The sequence below is a fragment of the Gymnoscopelus braueri genome (assembly GCF_963280865.1).
Source record: "Gymnoscopelus braueri genome assembly, chromosome: 5".
In the NCBI taxonomy this organism is placed as follows: domain Eukaryota; kingdom Metazoa; phylum Chordata; class Actinopteri; order Myctophiformes; family Myctophidae; genus Gymnoscopelus; species Gymnoscopelus braueri.
Window position 1 is genome coordinate 48,024,192 of NC_137606.1, and position 20,678 is coordinate 48,044,869.

Sequence of the window (20,678 nt, forward strand, 5' to 3'; positions counted from 1 at the left end):
CGTGTTGGACTTTGCAGTGCTGTCCTCTTATCAATACAGTTTAATTGCACTTAATTTAGGAGATAATATCTCAACTGTTCTTGACCCCAGGGAACAACGTGGGAACTGACTAACTGACCCTAACTCGTCACGCCCGGTGTGCTTCTTCAAACATGGCTCTATCTTATAAACCGTTGGAGCTATAGATTTTCTGAGGTGCTCTAAATGTTCAGAATACTCATGTTTAGGAAAACGGAGTGTAAAATGTTTTATCTTATGACAGAACAGCTAAAATAAACCTCTAAAAGCGGCCAACTAATTACAGTCCCTAGCAATATTTTTGCGTGAATCAATCTAAAGCACCAGATTTGTCCCAGATGTAACCCAAAGCATGCTCTAATTATTTAGCAAGGGCGCCCGAGCCAGCAACCTTTTCAACCTATTCAAAGTGGCCAAGTCCAATATGGCCGCCACCTGAAAAAGGTTTTGGCTATAACGTTTGAACCAGATGAGCTACAAATGCAAACCTAAATCATGTTTTTATGAGGCTACTATACCAATATGTAACAAAGTTTCATCCAGATTGAGTGTATAGTTGTAGGAATGAGTTCAGATCAAACTGGAAGAAAAAAAAACCTGTGTATACATATGTAATTTTATTGAAACAATAGAATAATATGAGTAGAACCCAAATTATACAGTAACAGCCACTATACAGCCAGTACAGTATGCACCCAGCGATGCTCAGCATAAATTGAATACTATCGTACTAACCAGTCAAAGGTGTATGGAATTTGAACAATATGTTTATATTAGAATCAGAAAAGTGTATTGCTAAGCAACAAATGGTTGCTACTGTAGCAATTCGTCTTGGTGTTACTACAACAACAGCAACAGATCAGCACTGCCATAACTGATACACACAGTAGGCTACAGCAATACACACACTTTGTATATTTTATATAAAGCGGGCACTGATGCTTTCAGCTCATGCTTCAGCGAAAAAATAACGATGTTAAATGTCTCCTCACTGTATTAAACACACTCAGAGTTCAGGTGGTGGTAACAGCTTCAGCAGCAGGGTGTTTATTCTGCATGCACAATAAATGGACATAGGAGACAGTATGTCAGCACATGTGGACATCAAAAGCACTTGTCTGTCTCTCATGAGAATCCTCCATTGCTCTGAGGATTACCCATAGTATATTATACACAGTATTCTTACTGATCTAGTGATCGTAGAGTGGATTTTTATACAGTTTACATAAATACAACAAAAGAAAACAAGACTGTCCTCTTAATATAACATTCAAAACATATAAAATACATGTAGTATATTTTACCATGAACTGTTACCATTTTTATAGTATTTTAGCAAATCACATGAATTTGCATCAAACATGAATTGCATCATTTGCACAATGAAATTACAACACTCTTTGACAACATACCTGCATTCACAATAAATGGACATAGGAGACAGTATGTCAGCACATGTGGACATCAAAAGCACTTGTCTGTCTGGGAAGACAACAACACAATCTGTCAGCTACTTGTACTGGAGACATTTTTTACAAGTAAATAAACATACACAAAATGAATGATTGACCCAACAAAAATGTGACAGAATTAGTCTAATATAGTTAACTTTCAGACAGTTAACCCAGATTAACTTTAAGTACTTTTCAAGATAGTTAACATTAGTTTTGTCCACAGACATACAGAGACGTTACCTCTCATGAGAATCTTCCACAGCTCTGAGGATTATCCATAGTCCCTTGCTAATATGAAGCTTGGTGCAGGCATGTAGAACAGCAGGTTGCGTAGTTTCCCCATTTAGTGGGATTTTAACTACAACCTATTGAACTATGTTACACATGATTATAGCATTCTTAAACATTCTACAATTAAGGTCTAATATTTCTAGAAAACCTATATATCCAGTCATTTTGGGTCATAAACAAGAGGTTTAAGGATAGATCTAAGTCTCATATTGATGTACCGTGCATGTTCACATCGTGTATACTTTACTTTACTTAATACCATTTTTCAAATATTACATTTTCTTTTTACATTCTAGACAAAATAGCCAATTTTACATTGAGGTGCCCAGATGTCCCTATAGTGCCCACCTATCCTGGTGCAGTGGTGGAAGAAGTACTCACATAGTTTACTTAAGTAAACAATATAACAATATAAAAATACTCTGTTACAAGTAAAAGGCCTGTGTTTGAAATGTTGCTTGAGTAAAAGTACAAAAGTATTGGCATCATAATATACTTAAAGTATCAAAAGTAAAAGTAATAAAATGTTTGAAAATAGCAGATCTGCAAGCTCGATCGGCTATTTTCAAATAGCCTATGTATAAAATAGGGCTGAAGTGGTTAATGTATGTTTTATAATATAATAATTTATAACCGCAAAGTAACTAGTAACTAGTAACTAAAGTTTTCAAATAATTGGAGTGGAGTAAAAGTACAATATTTGCCTCTGAGATGTAGTGGAGTAGAAGTAAAACTACAGAAATTTTAAAATACTCCAGTAAAGTAAAAAAAAATACCTAAAGATTAGTTTACACCACTGTCCTGGTGTAATTTTAGTCATTCGCCATAGGGTGTCGCTACTTCTCAAAAAGACACTACAACATTATCCTCCCATCGTCGCTACGGAAGCTGTTCCAGTGGGATGGATGGAAACAAACGGGCTTTTGTTAATGATTGTTGGCTGTTATGTGTTACGTTCCATTCAGTTCACTTCAGTTCAGCTCACTGTTAACACGTCAGTAACACCCGGGTGGCTTTAAGATCGACGCTGCCGTTCAATGGCGATGAAGAGATACTGAGTGACTGTGGATGAAAAGGACAACAACATGATGATCGGTGGTCGTGTTGTGAGAGCAGAGACCCCCACAAACATGCTTGTATCACAGGATACCAAGGGGCTGGTGACGTGAGAGAGGGAGAAAAAGACATTGCAACTGGTCTAATGATCATCAGCATCATCATCATCAAGGTGGTATTTTATTGTTTATTATTGTTGTATTTTGTGCTACAGGGAAACGTGTTCAGGCTGAGACCTAGTCCTAGCCCCGTTTGGAACCTCTCCCTCAGCTGTAGCTCCGAGATGAGGTTCCACTGCGTAGGGTGCCGGCAGAGTGCGAACGGTGGCCAATATGGTTGATTCTTACCTTTTTCCGCACATCGTATCCAAAAGGTAACGATGCTCCGTCTGCTTTCGGTATGTTTTACATGTTAGCGGTCAATAATTATGTACCAACGGGTTGAAACAAGCGTTTAAATCGCCTTTTTAGTCAGCCTGTGGCATGTTTTCCCGATGCAACCTTAATGGGAGCAGTACAGCGCATGCGTACTGGGGTTGACTGGCCACAGGCTGACTAAAAAAGCGATTTAAACGCTTGTTTCAACCCGTCAGTTAGATTTTCTTTGCCGCTAAAATGTCAAACATCTGAGAGCAGGGGGAATGACCTTTACTTTTTGGATACGATGTGCGGAAAAAGTAAGAATCAACAATATTGTCCATCGTTTGCCGGTTTCGCACTCTGCCGGCACCCTACGCAGCGGGACCTCATCTCGGAGCTATACAGCTGAGGGAGAGGTTCCGATTGGAGCTACTATAAACCGTTCCTACACATCATCACTATGGTAACCAAAAAATGCGTTTGATGGTTGGATCCCTGACATCCTACAGCTTAATGTATATAACCCGTCGTACGATGGTGTCGCTTGACGTACAAGAACAGATCTACAAGCTATGATGCCACAAGTTATTAGCTTGTAGATCACCTTTGTACTACTGCGTACAGGCTAAATTATGTGCAATAAACAATTTAATGTCTGGACTCTGGACCCAAAACTGGAGGCCAACATTGACAGGTCAATGACAGCCACCTTCTGACCTCCTACAGTATGTGTTACAGTCAGTGATCCAATCATTGATTTTGGGATCTTTTTATTCTCTAGAAGGTGGTTGTGGCCAATTACAGACACATACAGTATAGGTTTAAATTGTATTGCTTTAATTTGGAGCTGTAAAATATATTTGTTCATGTTGGTAATGCTTGCCAGCATTGGAGTAACACAGACCTACATTTATATGTTCAGATCACTCTGGACTGGGCCTTTAAGGCCTGTTGCACACTAGCCTTGGATCCAGACCTATTGGTCATAATATAACAGTCTTGTATCAATACAAGGCTAGTTGCACACAAGAAACACTGTGCACGAAGGACTTGAAATGACTGTTCTCTCGCGGGAACTGTCTTTAGCCCGATACACAATAACCTCTGACTTACTTAGTTGCGAAAGTTCGTGAGATTATAATTTGTAGGCATGAAAGTGAAAGATCCTTGGTGCTGCTGCCAGTACTGGGTGTGGGCTTGTCCGTCTGTATGGTCCCATCTCCCGGGAACAAACGTCACACAAGACAGAGACATCCCCCTCACCCCACACCAGATTCTTCAGGCCAGCCATCTGTAGTGCTATTATAGTTCAAGCAAAGGCTAATTGTTGTTCAGTTACAAAGGATTTCAGCTGAGTGCCTATAGATGGTAATTTCTTTTATCTTGTGTACTGTAAAGGCTATTCTCTATCACAGAACAAAACTTATTTAGATTCTTATTCTTTCTGTTTTGATGTCAGCTACGTTTTACTCAATGACAACTTGTTGATGAGAGAGAGACAGGAATTTTTCAGCTCTCGATTTGTTCTGTTCTGTCTTTAGCTAAGGGATGGCACTGCTGGTTGTTGGTGCTCTGCTCTGCCTGTGTGGCTGGAGCTTTATCTACCTGCTCCTCTGTGTCCTCAACGGGTCCCGGGGCTATGAATGGAATTGCCGTCTTGTCACTCTGCTCCACGGCGTCCTGGTGGTCTGCATCACAGGCTACATCGGCTATGTGGACGGACCCTGGCCTTTCACATATCCAGGTAGGAATGCTTGTCCTCTGTAGACCTATAACTCAGCAATTATATCAGTTTTATTTGCATGAAGTCATTTATGTAAATAATATTTGGCTTGCAAAATCACATGATGAATGTCTATGAAAAAGATGGTCAAACTATACAGCGTTGGCAGTTGGCACAACAGTAAAGTTGTTCTGTACTGTATACTACTGTACACTGGTTGCTCTTTAAGGCCAGTCCACTAGTCTAGATGGAAAGTGAGGTTCACCTGCATAGGGTGGATATTTTCGCCACCTGGTTTTTGTTCATCCTTGAAGTGTGTATTTTTATGCTATTTATATGCTATTGTTTGGGTAGGATATGTGTAACATAGGGTTAGAAATGAACCCAATGGGACATTGTGTCAGTCTGGTACCTGGCAGAATCTTAACATACACACTTCAAGGATAAAGAAAATGTAGTTGGTAAAGAACATGTATTTAGTCAAAACGAAATATATATGTGATAGGAACATTTTCGGCTCCGTTTTTTCTTCTGTTTTTGTCCTGTAATATAATGAAATGGTTACAAATGAAGCCCATGGGACATTATTTCAGCCTGTTACCTGGCAGAATCTTGAAATATACAATCAAGGATTAAGAAAAACTAGGTGGCGGAAAAGAATCCACCCTATGCGCGTGGACCCCACCCACTTTCCATCTTGACTTATCTGAATGATTCGCAACGCAACTCCTTGCAACATGCAACTACTTGCAACCACGATCCCAAATGGCATTTGCAAGGAGTTTGCATTGGTGTGGACTGGCCTTTAAACTTTAGACTTGTTTCTGTTCTCCATGCACATGATGGAAGTAGGTGAAGTTGTGCCAGAAACCCCTACCCTGCCTCCTACCTAAAGCTACACAGATACAGGATTTAGTTCTAACTCAGCGTAAAATAATGTGCAATGTAATTACATTAGTTGTTGGTTCAGATGTGTCATATGAATCCGAAAGCACTGCTCAGCTGAAATGTTTTTGAGGAGGCTGATAGCCTAATAAAATCCTTGCCGCTGTAAACAAGCTGTAGCAACAACCCATGTTGTGTAAGCAAAAGATATAAAGGAGTTACGAAAGTCTTTGCCAAGTGTCTCCTCAGTATTTATGCTGTTACTAGACCTAAAGCCTTATGAATTACTAGACCTAAAGCCTCAATGCATTAACATTTTTTTCAACAGAAATCATGTTTGTTTTGATTCCAGGTACGAAGAACACAAACCTGCAAATCAGCACCTTGGTGCTCAGTCTTGGCTACTTCATCTTTGACATGGCATGGTGTGTGTACTTCCGCACAGAGGGCCCTGTGATGCTGGCACACCACACCATGAGCATCCTTGGAATCCTGTTGACCCTGTCGTTGGGCGAGTCCGGTATAGAGGGCTGTGCTGTGCTTTTTGGCAGTGAAATCACGAACCCCCTCCTGCAGACTCGCTGGTTCCTCAGGCAGACGGGACGCTATGAGACCCGTCTGGGGGATGTCGTCGATGTCGCGTTCGTGCTGCTCTTCGTGTTAATGCGGGTCTTTGTGGGAGGTGCGATGCTGTACTGTGAGCTGATCTCCCCCAGGCCCAGGTTCTTTATCAAGTGTGGCGGAGTGGCCTTGTACGTCCTTTCTTGGCTGTTCGTGGTGGACATCGGTCGATTCGCTGTTCGCAAGAGCAAGCGGTGGAGAAACCGGCATGAGGAGAAGGCAGCAACAGCAGCAGCGGTCAATGGTCATGAAGGGAAGATGGACTGAAAAGACAACTTTCATTTTGTCTTGCTTTTCTGAAGAAACCGACATTATGACTGAGTACCTCATAAACTTAAAGGGAATACATTTTGTAAGCAAGGGAGAGGTCAAAGTTATGGCATACAGACTTTTTGATATCTGTTTGTAACGTCAACACGTTCTCACTCCCAACTCGTCACTTATGGATGCTTGGTCATGCTTCGCATTATTTTTCAACATGCATTTTTCAAGGGCAGTCACCGGACAGACTTCTTTAGAACTCCCACAATGTTTATTTCAGACATGGGAGGTGTGCTGTCACGTGACTGATGACGGAATGCAGACGTGATTGAGAACAAGGCAATTTTGCCATTGAAAACAAGTTAAAAACAATGAAAACAAGACAGTCGCGCCACTCTGCACAAGCACTCGGCTCAGTTCTGTCCAAGTTGCATACAGATGGGGTGGTATAGGTTATGATCATTCTGTCGTCATCAACAAGGGACTTGAAAGAGTGTCCTTTGTGTCAGCACCGGACACCAAAAGAACTAGACCAAGCATCAACATGTGACGAGTGGGATGAATTAAAAAGGAAATTGGAGGCTGGAAAAAGATGTAATACAGTACTAATCTTAGGTACAGTTAGTTAAACATAACTAAGACAATAGTTGCTCTCTTTGAACGCCAAAGAACATACTGCCAACACAAACAGATGGTGTCTCTTCCACAGACTTTCTTGCGAATGATGACCCAATCATATGCTTTGGCCCTCACCCAAGTGAATGTCCTCAGACCTTTTGAGACACCACCTTTGATTTCACAACTAGCCTCATGGGCATACCTACAGTAGGACTTGAATCAGATGTCACAACAGACATTCAAAGCATGTAATATGTTAACCACTTCAACAGTGTTGCCATATGTACAATAAGTATTGTATTTGTACGAAACCTTTACCCTCTGTATGATGTACATGTGCCGAAAATGCCCAAATGTACGATCATTTCACCATATCAAAAGGCGCATGAATTTACTAAATTCCCTGGCTGCTGATGTGGGATCTGGTTTGGCTTTTCTCAATAAGTCAGTAAATAAATAAATCTGACCCTAGAGCTCTAATTGAAGGCATTAAAACACTGGTTGTGTCTTTCCAGTCCAGTTTTTTTGTAAGGTCCAAGAAGTTGCCTGCTTCCACGCAGCGTATGTGGTGTGTTTGTGTCAATACACTATTTTTGAGAAATTACATATTTACACCTGTGATTTTTTCTTTCTTTCTTTAAAATACTTAAAAATAGCCGCTCTACAAGCGGTGATTTGGTGTAGAGGGGAAAAAAGGAGGAGGCCAAGCCAAGGATAGACCCCTGGGGGCCCCCAGTCAATGAAGCATATAAGTGGTTAAAGCTATGCTCAGGGATATAAGGTCATATGAAGTACAAATGGTGATTGTCAGAGGCATAGACATATAAAGGTAGACGCCTCCTTCGGCTCTGAAGCGTTCGTATCTCGGGCGCGCTTCCTGCTTCCGCAGGGCTGCCGTGTGCGTCACAGAAGCGGAAGTTCGGTAGGCCAATCAGAGGCAGGTGGGGGCGGGTCTTTTTGTAACCCAGCTTTTAACCCTTTAAGAGGCAGCAGCTGTGCGCAGCATCTAGTTAGTTGGAACTTGGCAAACTCCACACTCTATTTGTGAAATTCAAATAAGAGACATGGTCCTTTTTCATATCAAGGTCCATTATTTATTCAGCATTTGAGTCACGGAACACCGTTTGATAAGCTTTAGCCTCTCACACCCAAAACTTAGAATATGTTATCGTTCGATAAGATGTTGTCAAAATAACAATTCTTTACGTTCTCTAATTGTGTACCTGTATAGTAAGTAATGCAGATGTTTAACCATTTGACTCTTGACAGTGTGAAATGTTATACTCAAGATTTAAAGATCTATAAGGGTCCATTTGGTTATCAACTCTCCATCATTTAGCTGGGTACCACCTGGAACCCCCTCAAGGACCACTGGTGCTTCCCGGACCACTGGTTGAGAACCATTGCACTGACAAGTCCCGGAAAAGACGCACTGTGATTGGCCAGTAGTCAACGCGCTGTGAGCGCTGTGATTGGCCAGTAGTCACTTTGAGTGACAGGTTCCCTGCGGAAGAGCCGTGTATTGCGATACCAGTCGCCCCAATGAACTGCAGAGGCCAATGAGGTATCTAGGTTTCTAATATCTATGGTCAGAGGGACCTATATGTTCCATCATTTGTTGCGCTGTGGCTCCTAGGGGTCAAGCGGTCTAGAGGTCTGTGTGTCCGCAGCTAATCTCACAAACCACTGGACTGATCAGCACCAAAAAGTGCATGCTGCCAGTAGGCCAAGGAAGTATTGATAATTCTTTCTCATTATTGCAAAAAAAAAAATTGTGTGAATATTTTTCACATTTTGTGAATTCAGAATCTCTGATCCGCCGTCCATATTTGGGCAAGACTGACGCCATCAATATGATGTCATCAGCATGACGTCAGAGATCCACAGGGAAGCCACACCACTGTTAGACCTTTTCTTTCTTTTCTTTAATGCAAACCATCGCTCTAAACAAGCTAGCTTTCCCTGCTCTTTGTGAGATCACTGTCCTTGTGATGTCTTTCTATGCTTATCAATCTCCTTTACAAAATTACATACCTGTTCATTTTACTGGAATTTAAAGGACTTCAAGAGGATAATCCTCTTCTCCCATGTTCCACTTAAAAATATATATATAATTGTTAGCAGGCAACAGAGATCTATGGAAACTTTGAGCTATTTATAAAGATTGAGTGTGTATCCTGTATATTGTTTTTGAAAAAAGTAATATTTTCCCTTTGTATTCTAAACCTCTCCTTATTGTGGAAATGTTGCGTGCATTTCAAAGTTTTGAGATTTTATGTAACCAATTGATTGTTTGCTTTGAAGTTTAATACTAGTCAGTCTTGTGTTTGGAGCTATTTGATTGCATAACACATGTAATGTAATGTACTGTAATGTTCTTGCCAGATCATTAATCAGTGCAGTGTCACTCACAGTGCCTGGACCAACATTAAGGAAACATTATCTACAGTGACAGTGGCTCTGTAAAGGTGCAGTGTTTTTCTTTTTACTGTGAACTTGTTGTTTACTTATTTCCCAGCAGGCAAGGTCCATCTTTTTGAGCGTGTGCTATGCCAGCATTCTGACTGTGTATTAAACATTGTATTTAATAATTGAATCATGAGGTACATTTATTTAATTGTGGTGATGTGCAGTGCAGAATTTAATCTGCATCAATGCTGTGAAAGGGAGAAGATAATAGCTGACTAGCTTGTGCCTTGGAGTTTTGAATGCATATTCCTTGTACTGTATGTGTTAGTTTTTATTTGCTTTGTGAGTTTAAGATCCCCCCCAGATTTCTTTTGTATTTGTTGTTTTATTGATTAACTAAATTGATTGTCCTTGTGTAAAGTACAATTCAGTCAGAATTCAGTCAGAAAGTCAGATGTGATTGTTTTTATGCAAAGTCCAAAATAAGTTGGAACTAAGACTTGCTTTTATATTAAGTTGCTACAGTTTATCTGCTGTGCACTCGTGCTGAGATTGAAGTTACCCAACCTGTCCACATGGTGGCATTATATTAGCATTATATTGAGAGTTCCAGTGGAGAACAGGCAGGCTGGGCAGTTTAAAAGAATGCATTATGAAGAATCTGTTTCCAACTTTGAATTACTAGAAATAATATATATATATATATATATATATATATATATATATATATATATATATATATATCAGTAACAAGTCAATTGATTTATTGACTAATGAACCCTGTGCTGGGTATGGAATGTTATCTTATTCATTCTTATACGTTCTTATATGTTTTTCTAGACCTGAGAGTAATGGCTCTTGAATTTAGCATTCATACCAGGTGAAAGACATTATCTTGTATATACTTTTATGAATGTACAGTACATTCCTAGTATACGTAGGGTCACCAGATTGGGAAAATAAATAAGTTATAACAATTCAGTGTTCCTGGTGACTCAGTGGCCTGTGCTCTCTGCAGTGGTCCTGGTTTGAGTATAGGCTCATGACTTTTGGTAGATCTACATTATGTCATCTTGGATATACATTTTACTGCATATCTAAGCATAATTGCTTTCATATAGTCTTGGTATGTGCAATAGTTGTGATTGAAGATCAAGCCATGTGGAAGAGTTTTTCATGAATTATGAATGTAAGCAATGATTAAAGCTCTGGGATTAATTATTCCAAGACCCATGATGTCATATTAATGCATTTGCCCCCCCCATCTAATTCATGCACATTTATCATCATCATCTTTTAGTCCTGTGGTTCTCAAGCTTTTAACCCATTAAAGCATCTGTGTCATTTTAGAGTTTTTGTGTTGGCTAATATCTGAGTACCTTTTCCACCACTGGAATAGAATAGGGATGCTGAGGTTCAAGAGCTTCATTTCTAGGATCTACTTCTTCAAGGTGTCACTTGTGTGGAGTTTGCATGTTCTCCCCGTGTCTCCTAGGGTAGTTAATACCCTCACAAAAACATGTAGTAATCCTGGTAGATATACCACCTCCCCCATGACAGCCGGGGCGCCTGATGGAGGGGAAGGGAACTGGTTGGAATAACGTGTTCCTTCCACGCGCTACGTCCAAAACTCCCCCCTGTCAGGTGACAAGAAGGTCAGTTGGCTCTCATGCATTGAAGGAGGCATGAGCACGTCCCTGGGCTCCCTAGGCTGGTTGGGGGAGTGTAGCGCCCAGGATCACTTAGAAAATTGGCACCGGGTGAAAAAAAAGGGTTACAAAATCGCGGGATAAAAATTTAAGTAAAATAAAAATGTGTCACTTCTTGGCAATTGTCTGGCACAGCTGACTTCAGGATCAAAAGTTTGATCAACAAATGTATTTGGTATCGGCTGACTGAACGGATTTGAAGTACTGTGCGATTAAACACATGCTCCCACGCACGCACGCACGCACGCACACACACACACACACACACCCACCCACACACACACACACACACACACACACACACACACAAACACAAAGAAAAGGGCACACCCACGAAGAAAGACAGGTACACACACATGCACACACACCTCCAGCCTGGCAGCAATCTGGGCATGGCACTTCTACACACACACACACACACACACACACACACACACACACGCACACACACACACACACACACACACACACACACACACACACACACAGAGAAAAGGGCACACCCACTGAGAAAGACAGGTAGACACTAGTGTACTCACACATGCACATACACACCTGCAGCCTACATACACACTGTTGTAATGCAGCCTGGCAATCTTGAGATGGCAAATTCCACTTCTTTTTTTTTTCAAGGTAGATTTGTGTATCACGCATGCATACATGTGCATCAATCAAATTGATTGTTTGGATAGTAAGCAGATTCATATCAATTTGTGATTTTGACCAACATTTGTACGGTGATAAAACAGATTCTTGACTGCAGAGAGAGTGTGGTTAGCCTAACATTTAAAGGGATGACATCTGGACTCAATAAGTGTCTGAGTGTTTGTCTAAATTAAAACATTTGTAGGTCCAATGTTGTTTGTCCCATATCTGTAATGATGTAATTGCTTCACTGCCGTGAAACCTAAATGCTGCTCAGAGAAAATAATTTAATCACTGTTTTCCAATCAGGTCTTATCCAAGAAACCACATTTTCAAAAACACTTATCCTGCAGGCCAACCTATTGTCATGAGTAACCGTGTACCTACGGTAACCAAAAACGTTTAGGCTACCCTGTTTTTAAGCCATTAACCTACCAGCATCAGTATAAGCGGTTTGGTGTAAACATAATGCCCTCTAAAGAGACATCATGTCTTCAAGAATATGAATGTTCTCACAGACCAAACATATGCTCGGCTAAATTTACATCTGCATGGTTTATTTCTATCCAAGGAATCTTCACTACCTGAAAACATGCACAGTGTTAATTTAACTCCATTTGTACACTCTTCAGAGTTGAGTCCATTTGCTTTCATTTGTAAACTCTCCGGAACACTAACGATTGTTACGGTGTGTAAAAGCAGTCTTAGAAAAAAAGAAGAAAAAACACAAACAAGCAAAATAGCATAAAATGATAATTATTGCTGGATTTGATTTGATAAATTGAAATACAATACACAGATAAAGCTACATACAGTATGGCTACAAGTACAGGGATCAGGATATTGCAATAAAGTGACCTGTGAGTCTGGGCTGGAGGGCAGGCATTAAACACATTTTCCACAAGTATACAATTGTAGCCTATGTAGGCCTATTGCTTCTCTGATATTTTACTCAAGGGTAAATTTGTCAAATGTTCTTAAAACTACTCACAGTATGTGCAGATCTAATTTCATTTTTCCACTCTTCCCCACCTGTTCTGATGTTGATGCAAATCACAAGGCTAGAAAGAAGATGCACTGGCTGTTGCTTTTATATCAGCTTGGTTGTTTCATACAAAAAATCATTGAGAAAAACATTTTATTTTCAGGACCCATATTGTCAGCAAGAACAGAACATCGTTGTTGTTGTTAATGTTGTAGTTGTTCTTCTTTTTCTTCTTGTTCATCATATAATTATGTTCATCAACATCATTATTGTTATTATTAGTTTTATAATGTGTTGTTTGTTTCACAGAACATGTTTCTCAATGCATTCATCTAAATAAAACACGAAAATAAAAATATAATAATAAAATATATATGCATGTGTATGTATATATAGTTATATTTCTGTTTGTTATGGATAATATTTGCCTTTATTCACACAATTACTTATTATGTACTATTCATCACTATACATATTTTGTTATTACAATCATTTGATATTTCAATATACATTATTGCTATCATTATATGTATTGTTGTTATAGAATACCCCCCTTATCTTCATTGACACCTTAGAATCTAAGCTTTAATGATATATATTTTTAGGAAGGCCACTTGATAAGCCCTTTTTTTTTTGCAATGGATTTTTGCTCCTTTCCATTTCAAAGTGTTTTTCTTTTTCCATTTTTGTTTTTATCACATGTTTTTTAAAAACACATTTGCAAATAAACTAAACTAAACTAAACTAAACTAAACTAAGGGTTTTCCCACTAGTGTTCCCATCATCATCATCATTCCCGGCGGAAGTGGTCAGTGGGCTAGTGGGAACACGGCTAGCTGCTACAGGGCGTTGCTAGCGGCACAAAGTGGAATTTCTTTTCTGGGAAACCCTTTTTTCCCACAACTTCACCTCCAACATTAATATTAACATTATTATCAGCAAGAAGAAAAACGTCTGGCGTTGGGAAATAAGGACTTCGAAGCGCCCGGGTGCTATTTTAGTCGCTGTTTTAGTGACTTTGTGTGTGTCCCGTTAGCTATAGCCCCAGCCACGTAGCTAACGCGGCTAGCCCCCCCCCCTCTCTCTCTCCTTGCATCCACACACACACACACACACACCAGCCCAGTGAATAGTGTTTTAACATGGAGTCAATCTGATGATACATTCTGATCTACAGACAAACCAGGAGACCAGGACACCAGGACACACCCGGTCAACACGCATGCAGAAAGAAATACATTTTTAACGCCGAGGCTTGATGTATATGTGTATATTCTTCGGTGGTTTTGGTGGAGCTTTCGAATCGTCGTTGTGAAGTTTGATTTTTTTTTTTTGCACTCGGACCGACCAGACCGTCGGAGCAGCAGCAGCAGCAAAGTTTTTAGTGCTGGAGGAGAAGAGAAGCTCATCTGTTTTGTTTTTGGAACACAACAAGAACCCAACGGAATCTGCGTTTCTCCTACCATCGACCATCCATCCAGACTCACCATCCAGCATCTTTACAAACTAACATTATTGTGTCGTCGCTATACAAAAACAAACATCAACTCTTGGGGTTTGGTTTTTGCTCATTTCTTTTTCTTCCTCCGTGGCGGCTCTTATTTTTTTCTCCTCCCAACTCGTTTGTCGAGATTCTTCTTGGTCTTCATGGTCACCAGACAGACCAGACAGGGAATAATAAATACCAAATGAGACTGAAGGAATTCACAACGTCTTCTAAGATCTTCATTTAAAAACCCCCACAAAGGCCATTCAACCTAGCAAGACCGGGGGTGGATCCACCAACCAAGCCAAGGCCAATGTGTTGCTTTTGTTTACATAAAGGAATACTTTAGCTCACGTTACATTATGTGAGATACACATCAAAGAGGAATCGCTACAAGAAGGATCTATTTGCACCGGAACGGAACGTGGCGACTGTAGTGATATATTATATTATCACTATATTCATAAACCAAAATCCTGTGCATAGGGTGTGGGATATCTTGGTTTTAAAAGTATAGCTAACGGGGCACAACAAGCCAGCCCTTGATTTATATTTTTAAATGGTTTGCACTGAAGATATCTTGCTACCATTACGTTTAGACGAGGAGTATTATCTGACAAATAGCAGATTGTTGATAATCTTTCTCCTGGTGCTTGGACGTACGTAGCAGCAGCAACCTCAGAAAGCCTCCTTACATTTGATTGTTTACACACACACACACACACACACCATCCTCGCCTGGTCGTTGCTGAAGACACACACCAAGAAGAGGACAGACACTCCATCACGTTGTGGAAAATGTTAATCGGATATAATCTGCTGCAAATCTAAAACCGGAAGCCCAATGAGTGACACACAGTCCACTTTCACTGACAGGTACAGTATAATATTACAGTACCTTCTTCTGCAATGCATGCCTGCTTTAACCCCACACACACACACACACACACACACACACACACACACACACACACACACACATTTATTTGTGTCTACATAAAGGAGAAACATACAGGGACACAAATATTATAGATGCAGTAAGCTTACATTCACAAAATCATGGCACATGTCTTTATGATACAATGTAGTGTGTATAAGTACACACACACACACACACACACACACACACACACACACACACACAGAGAGATTGCCATTGAAGAATGTAGCATCATCATGCACCCTGCCCATGATGATGTGATTCTGAAGTCCTTCATCTTGCAGACAGTTTAGGGAGCCCTCAGCCCTTTCTAACTAAAAGTCATAAACCAAATTAAAATGGTTAAATTAATTTTGTGCCATGACATTGGCCTAAAAGACGGATCACCCAGTCAGCGCCTGATGGAAACATTTTTGTGAATGTCACAGTTAAGCACTTTTATGCGGTGATGCGCCTGGTAATAACTCTGTGACTCTCTGTAATACAATCTAATTACTAAGAAGGGTCATCGGGGCGTTGATGGAAACTGTGCTGATCTCAGCATGGGTAAATGGAGTCCTTTGCAGACAGTAAAGTACTACTTGTACAAGGGGATGGGAAAACCTGCCACTGTTTGTTTGTGTGCTAGGAGGACCGTGGTTCTCAAACTTTTTAATTTCAAGGACCCCCATAGGTGTACAAATGGGTCTAAATGGTTCCATTTGTAGTACACTCTCGGTTACAGACCTTGCGAGGTTGTGCTAGGCCTTGGACACAGGTAGCTATGGTCCTTGTACACCTTCCAAAATCACTAGTCAGTCTAGCTTTTCAAACCAACCTGCTGCTGCACTTAAAAGTATCTGTAGACTTCGCCAAAGCCTATAAGTCTCTCAGCTAGTAATCACCTTACACGAAGGATCGGTCAGATTGGATTTGAGCTATTGATACTAATGGATTTAACTGGTGTCCAGTTAATTGTGGAGCACAGAGTTTCTTTCAGTTTTTTTTCTCCACTATTGTATTACAGTTCAAGTTGTCAGTGTCTCTGTCCACCGAAGTTACCAGGACAAATTCCTTTTTTAGATTTATTTAGTGAAAAAAGTTATTGGTTATATGGTTATTATGACTGTTTCTCTTGCGGTCTGGCAAGGTAACTGAGAAGTGGAGCTGTGATGTTGTGTCAAGCCATCCCTCTTGAATCCCACATACCTGCAAAGAGGGGAGGCCAATACAGTGGAATGTAGCCTAGATGCTAGAAGAAAAGTTTCATCTATTCTAATAGACAATTGAATTGTGATTTGAACTTATGTCCAGGACATCAATTAGACAACATAAATTAAAGTTTCCTTGACGTAGTCTAGGCTACCACGTTTTTTACAGGACCCCCATTATTAATGTATCATAGCATTATTTACCACAACACTGCATGCTATGGAGCTCAAATGCCTCTACTGGTTAAGTTCTCTATGTCACTGTTGTTGGAGCTTTGGTACCAAGTCCCTAGAAGCATTTACGTGAGCTTGGAATAAATGATGGTTCTTCTCTGGTTTTCTCTGGTTGGTGGTTGCATGTGATGTATTGCAGTGGTTCTCAAACTTTTTCATGTCAAGGACCCCCAAATTGACACTTATTAGCCTGCATGCCAAGGACCCCATAGGAGAAGATTTTTACGGCTCTAGCAGTGATTTTCAACCATTTTAATTTTGACATTAGGCTACAGACCCCCATTTAATGGCATTTCTATCTCTGGGTCCCCAATTTATGTTGTAAAATCAATGTTAATGTAACTCTGAGAGTGTACAAATGGAACCGGTTCCATTTGTATACTCTCAGTGTGACAGACCCGTAAGGGTCCATTTGGTTCGTAACTATCTATCATTTACTCCCTCAAGGACCCCTGGGGGTCCCTGGACCCCACTTTGAGAACCACTGATGTATTGAACCACACAGTGAATGGTTGCTATGCTATCAGACAGCCCAGAGTGCAGTTTAGGACATAATGTATAATACCATTCCTTGTTTGCAGCTTGTGTGTAATGCCTGACCAAGTCCAACCATGCACGTCTTTCTTTAGTAACATTGATAGGCTAGTCAGGAGGAGGAACGTCAAGACAAAGACAGACAGACAAGACAAACACAGAATACGTTTCCTTTCACCATTAACTACAGTTTTAGGAAGCAAGTTGAATGCAGCTATTGCAGTGAGCTTGATTGCTTTCATTCGTTTCGTCAGCTATTTTATGCATTAAGTCCACCACTGTTGCTTGTTACTCCAGTAGAAGGAACATAGTCATGTAGAAACCCTTGTGGTACTGAAAAACAAGAATTCAAACAGCATAACATCATCCTTGGAAGAAGTCCTCAAGTATTGGTTTAATTTGGGTGCAAGCTGGCCAATCATCTAGGCCTGTCACAATTGTTACATAATCGTCTAATCGCAATTATTTGAGATAATCCCAATTATTTTGCATAATCGTCAAAATCGTTTCCATGTTGAAAAATGTTCATATAGTAATTTTTTTTCTTCTTCAAAAAGTAGTGGAAATAGCAGATCCACAAGCTCACAACGCGATGCGATTCGTTGTGAGATCGGCAAATTTTCTTTTTAAGTATAAAGTTATTGAATATACTAGTAATTTCTTTGTATATATTAGTTTTTTGTCATATCGAGGCCTGTGTAACTTGAAAGCCTAAAAGCCAAACAGAAATGTAATTTGTATTCATAAGCTCCAGTGTTCAACGACAAAAACACAACAATTAATCGTCACGTAAAATGTCATAATCGTGGCAGCCCTACAATCGTCTGAATAGAGCACCGAAGTCCTGACGTGACTCGTTCATCCCCAGGTTTGCGGAAGTAATTTCTCTATGGAGAATAACATTGGGTCATCTTAGAATCGTCTCATATAAGAATTGTGGTCCAAAAATAAACACCGCGTGTCGGCGTTATTGTCAGGGAGGAGGTTCTCTATCGTTTATGATAGTCAGTCACTTATATTTGATACAGTCTGTTTCTGGCGAAAATGTAACTAATTCGGCGGAAGTAACATTAGCGTTTTCTCACCGTCAGTTGATGCTTCATATCCATAAGAGTCAACACGCCGGGGTCATGTGTTTATTTTTGTAACACAGTTCTTATTTGACGCGATATTAAATACGTCTATGGGATTCAGAACGGGGGTGGAAAACTGCGAACCAGGTAGACAAACAAAGGATGTGTAAATGACGTCAGACTTCGGCGTTCTATTGTTATCGAGGTTATAGGTCGGCTTGAAAGATTCTTATCCAAGGTGATAGATGTGCAACCTTTATTGATTAGTCATGATCTGTGTGTCCTCTCTTCCATTTCTCCCCCGCCGCACCCCCTCAGTGGTGTGTGTGTGTGTGTGTTTGTGTGTGTGTGTGTGTGTGTGTGTGTGTGTGTGTGGGGTGCATTTTGTTTTTGTTAGACTTGGCTAGGGTTGTGTGATGCACCACTAACATCCAGCCGGTGGGTCAGTTTAGTGTGCTGCTAGCTCTTTGTCATAGAGTTCTGCTGATCTCCACGTTTTTCCCACCCCCCCTGAGGCCCTCCCGGGAAGTGCTACTAGTGACATCACTAATGGTAAACAATAGCTTTCAGTGGCTTTCACTCTGTATGTATGTATGTACCCCCCCCCCGCCCCCCCTCAGGTCTGCCACGCCAGTCTAGCCCAGGTATTCTCTTATATACTGGTGGGAGGATGTCTCCCTTTATTAGCACATTGAAGGGGAGATGGTGTTTGTGGCTATTAAGGATGATCATGAACCCTAGCGTCCTCTCAGGTGAACATTCTGTGAAAATAGAAGCTCTACAAGCACACAAAGTTTTTAAACCAGCTATTTTAGGCAAATAAAAATTGGCGTAGTTGGGCAAAAAGAAGGGGGTCAAGAATAGAGCCCTGGGGGACCCCGGTCTACAAAGTGTATAGGATTTACGTGTTTAAGCCAGTTTGAAAAGGACAATATTGTATGTTATCTTACTGCAATGGCACTCTGTTGCCCGATTATCTGAGTATTTGACGTCCGACAACCAGGTCTCTCTGTAGATGCTTTAGGCCAGGGGTTCTCAAACTTGTTCATGTCAAAGACCCCCAAATTGACACTTATTAGTCCTTGGACCCCCATTTGAAAAGATATGCCAAGGACCCCATAAGAGACTATTTTTTACGGCTCTAACAGTGATTCTCAACCATTTAAATGTCTAGGACCCCCATGTAATGGCATTTCTATCTCTGGAACCTATTGTAAAATCAATGTTAATTTAACTCTGAGAGTGTACAGTCCATTTGGTTCCATTTCTGCACTCTGAGTTACAGACCCATAAGGGTCTATTTGTTTCCTAACTATCGATCATTTAGCTGGGGACCCCCTGGAACTCCCTCAAGGATCCCTGGGGGTCCCCGGACCAATGCTTTAGGCTTCTTTCTGTCATCCAGTGCTTCTACTGCTGCCAGTCAGTGCTGACGATGACGATAGAGGTATGTCAGCTGCAGTGCTACTGATGATGAAGAGGGAGCGATGTGGCGTCGGCTCGGCTGCACTAGTAGAATAGCAGATCTACAAGCTCACAGCGCGTCACTTAGTGCTGGGCTGCATGCTTGTACATCTGCTATTTGCTAAATTTGAATTTATTTTAACACAAATATTCTCTTCTGGGGGTCTCTGGCACAAAACATTTTCAGTTTTCAAATATATCAATTTGGGGGTCCATGTTGAAAAAGTTTGAGAACCACTGTCCTAGATGACCTACCGGACGCCAGGGTCTACATTTCTCAATGGAGAGTAGGGAGAGACCACCTCCAACCACTGCAGATCATGATATACTAGTTATATTGTAAGAACATAATACTGGCATACAGATAGGTCAAAATAACTTTGCATTCAATAAAACAAGACCTGGATTGTAGCTTTAAGAAGAAAATCTTTTTTCATTACCAGCCTGTAAGATGCAATCTAATTATGTAAATTTAGGGCGTAACAAACAGACATACTCTATGTAGCCTGTTGGGAATGGAAATAGGGCAGTGACATTGTGATATTATTGTTATGTTGTGGGTTTGTTTTATGTCTAGAGTTTCTTAACAGTATTTTAACTCTTGCTCATTCTAATAGAGGGCTTTGACTTTCCTCATGACCAGTGACACAATGTGCCCGAATAAATCATGTTCTTCCTTCACTCACAATTCAGAGCAGCGTTCCAGCCAGAAAAACCCCTTGG

At 40.6% G+C, this 20,678-nt stretch overlaps 2 protein-coding genes across 8 annotated transcripts in view; both read left to right on the forward strand.

The window, feature by feature from the left end:
- Positions 1-2,707: 2,707 nt before the first annotated feature.
- Positions 2,708-9,845, forward strand: tlcd5a (TLC domain containing 5a). 2 transcript variants are annotated; one of them, XM_080428193.1, is made up of 3 exons: positions 2,708-2,991; positions 4,720-4,922; positions 6,139-9,845. In XM_080428193.1, the coding sequence occupies exons 2-3, from the start codon at positions 4,727-4,729 to the stop codon at positions 6,672-6,674; spliced, it is 732 nt and encodes a 243-aa protein (XP_080284319.1). In that variant the 5' UTR covers positions 2,708-2,991; positions 4,720-4,726; the 3' UTR covers positions 6,675-9,845. The 2 variants fall into 2 exon arrangements, with proteins under 2 accessions (XP_080284319.1, XP_080284320.1); XM_080428194.1 differs by lacking the exon at positions 2,708-2,991 and adding an exon at positions 4,475-4,546.
- A 4,016-nt stretch (positions 9,846-13,861) lies between these two features.
- Positions 13,862-20,678, forward strand: part of arhgef12a (Rho guanine nucleotide exchange factor (GEF) 12a) — a 58,543-nt gene continuing 51,726 nt past the window's right edge. For all 6 annotated transcript variants that reach the window (XM_080429527.1, XM_080429526.1, XM_080429529.1 and 3 more), the window contains exon 1: positions 13,862-15,396. In XM_080429527.1, coding sequence (XP_080285653.1) covers positions 15,365-15,396 — 32 coding nt within the window. In that variant the 5' untranslated portion in view covers positions 13,862-15,364. The remainder of the gene's footprint in view (positions 15,397-20,678) is intronic.

Coding starts and splice junctions, on each gene's coding strand:
- tlcd5a (XM_080428193.1), top strand. CDS start 4,727: ATGGCACTGCTGGTTGTTGGTGCTCTGCTCTGCCTGTGTGGCTGGAGC. Junction 4,923..6,138: donor CTGGCCTTTCACATATCCAG/GTAGGAATGCTT, acceptor TTTTGATTCCAG/GTACGAAGAACACAAACCTG.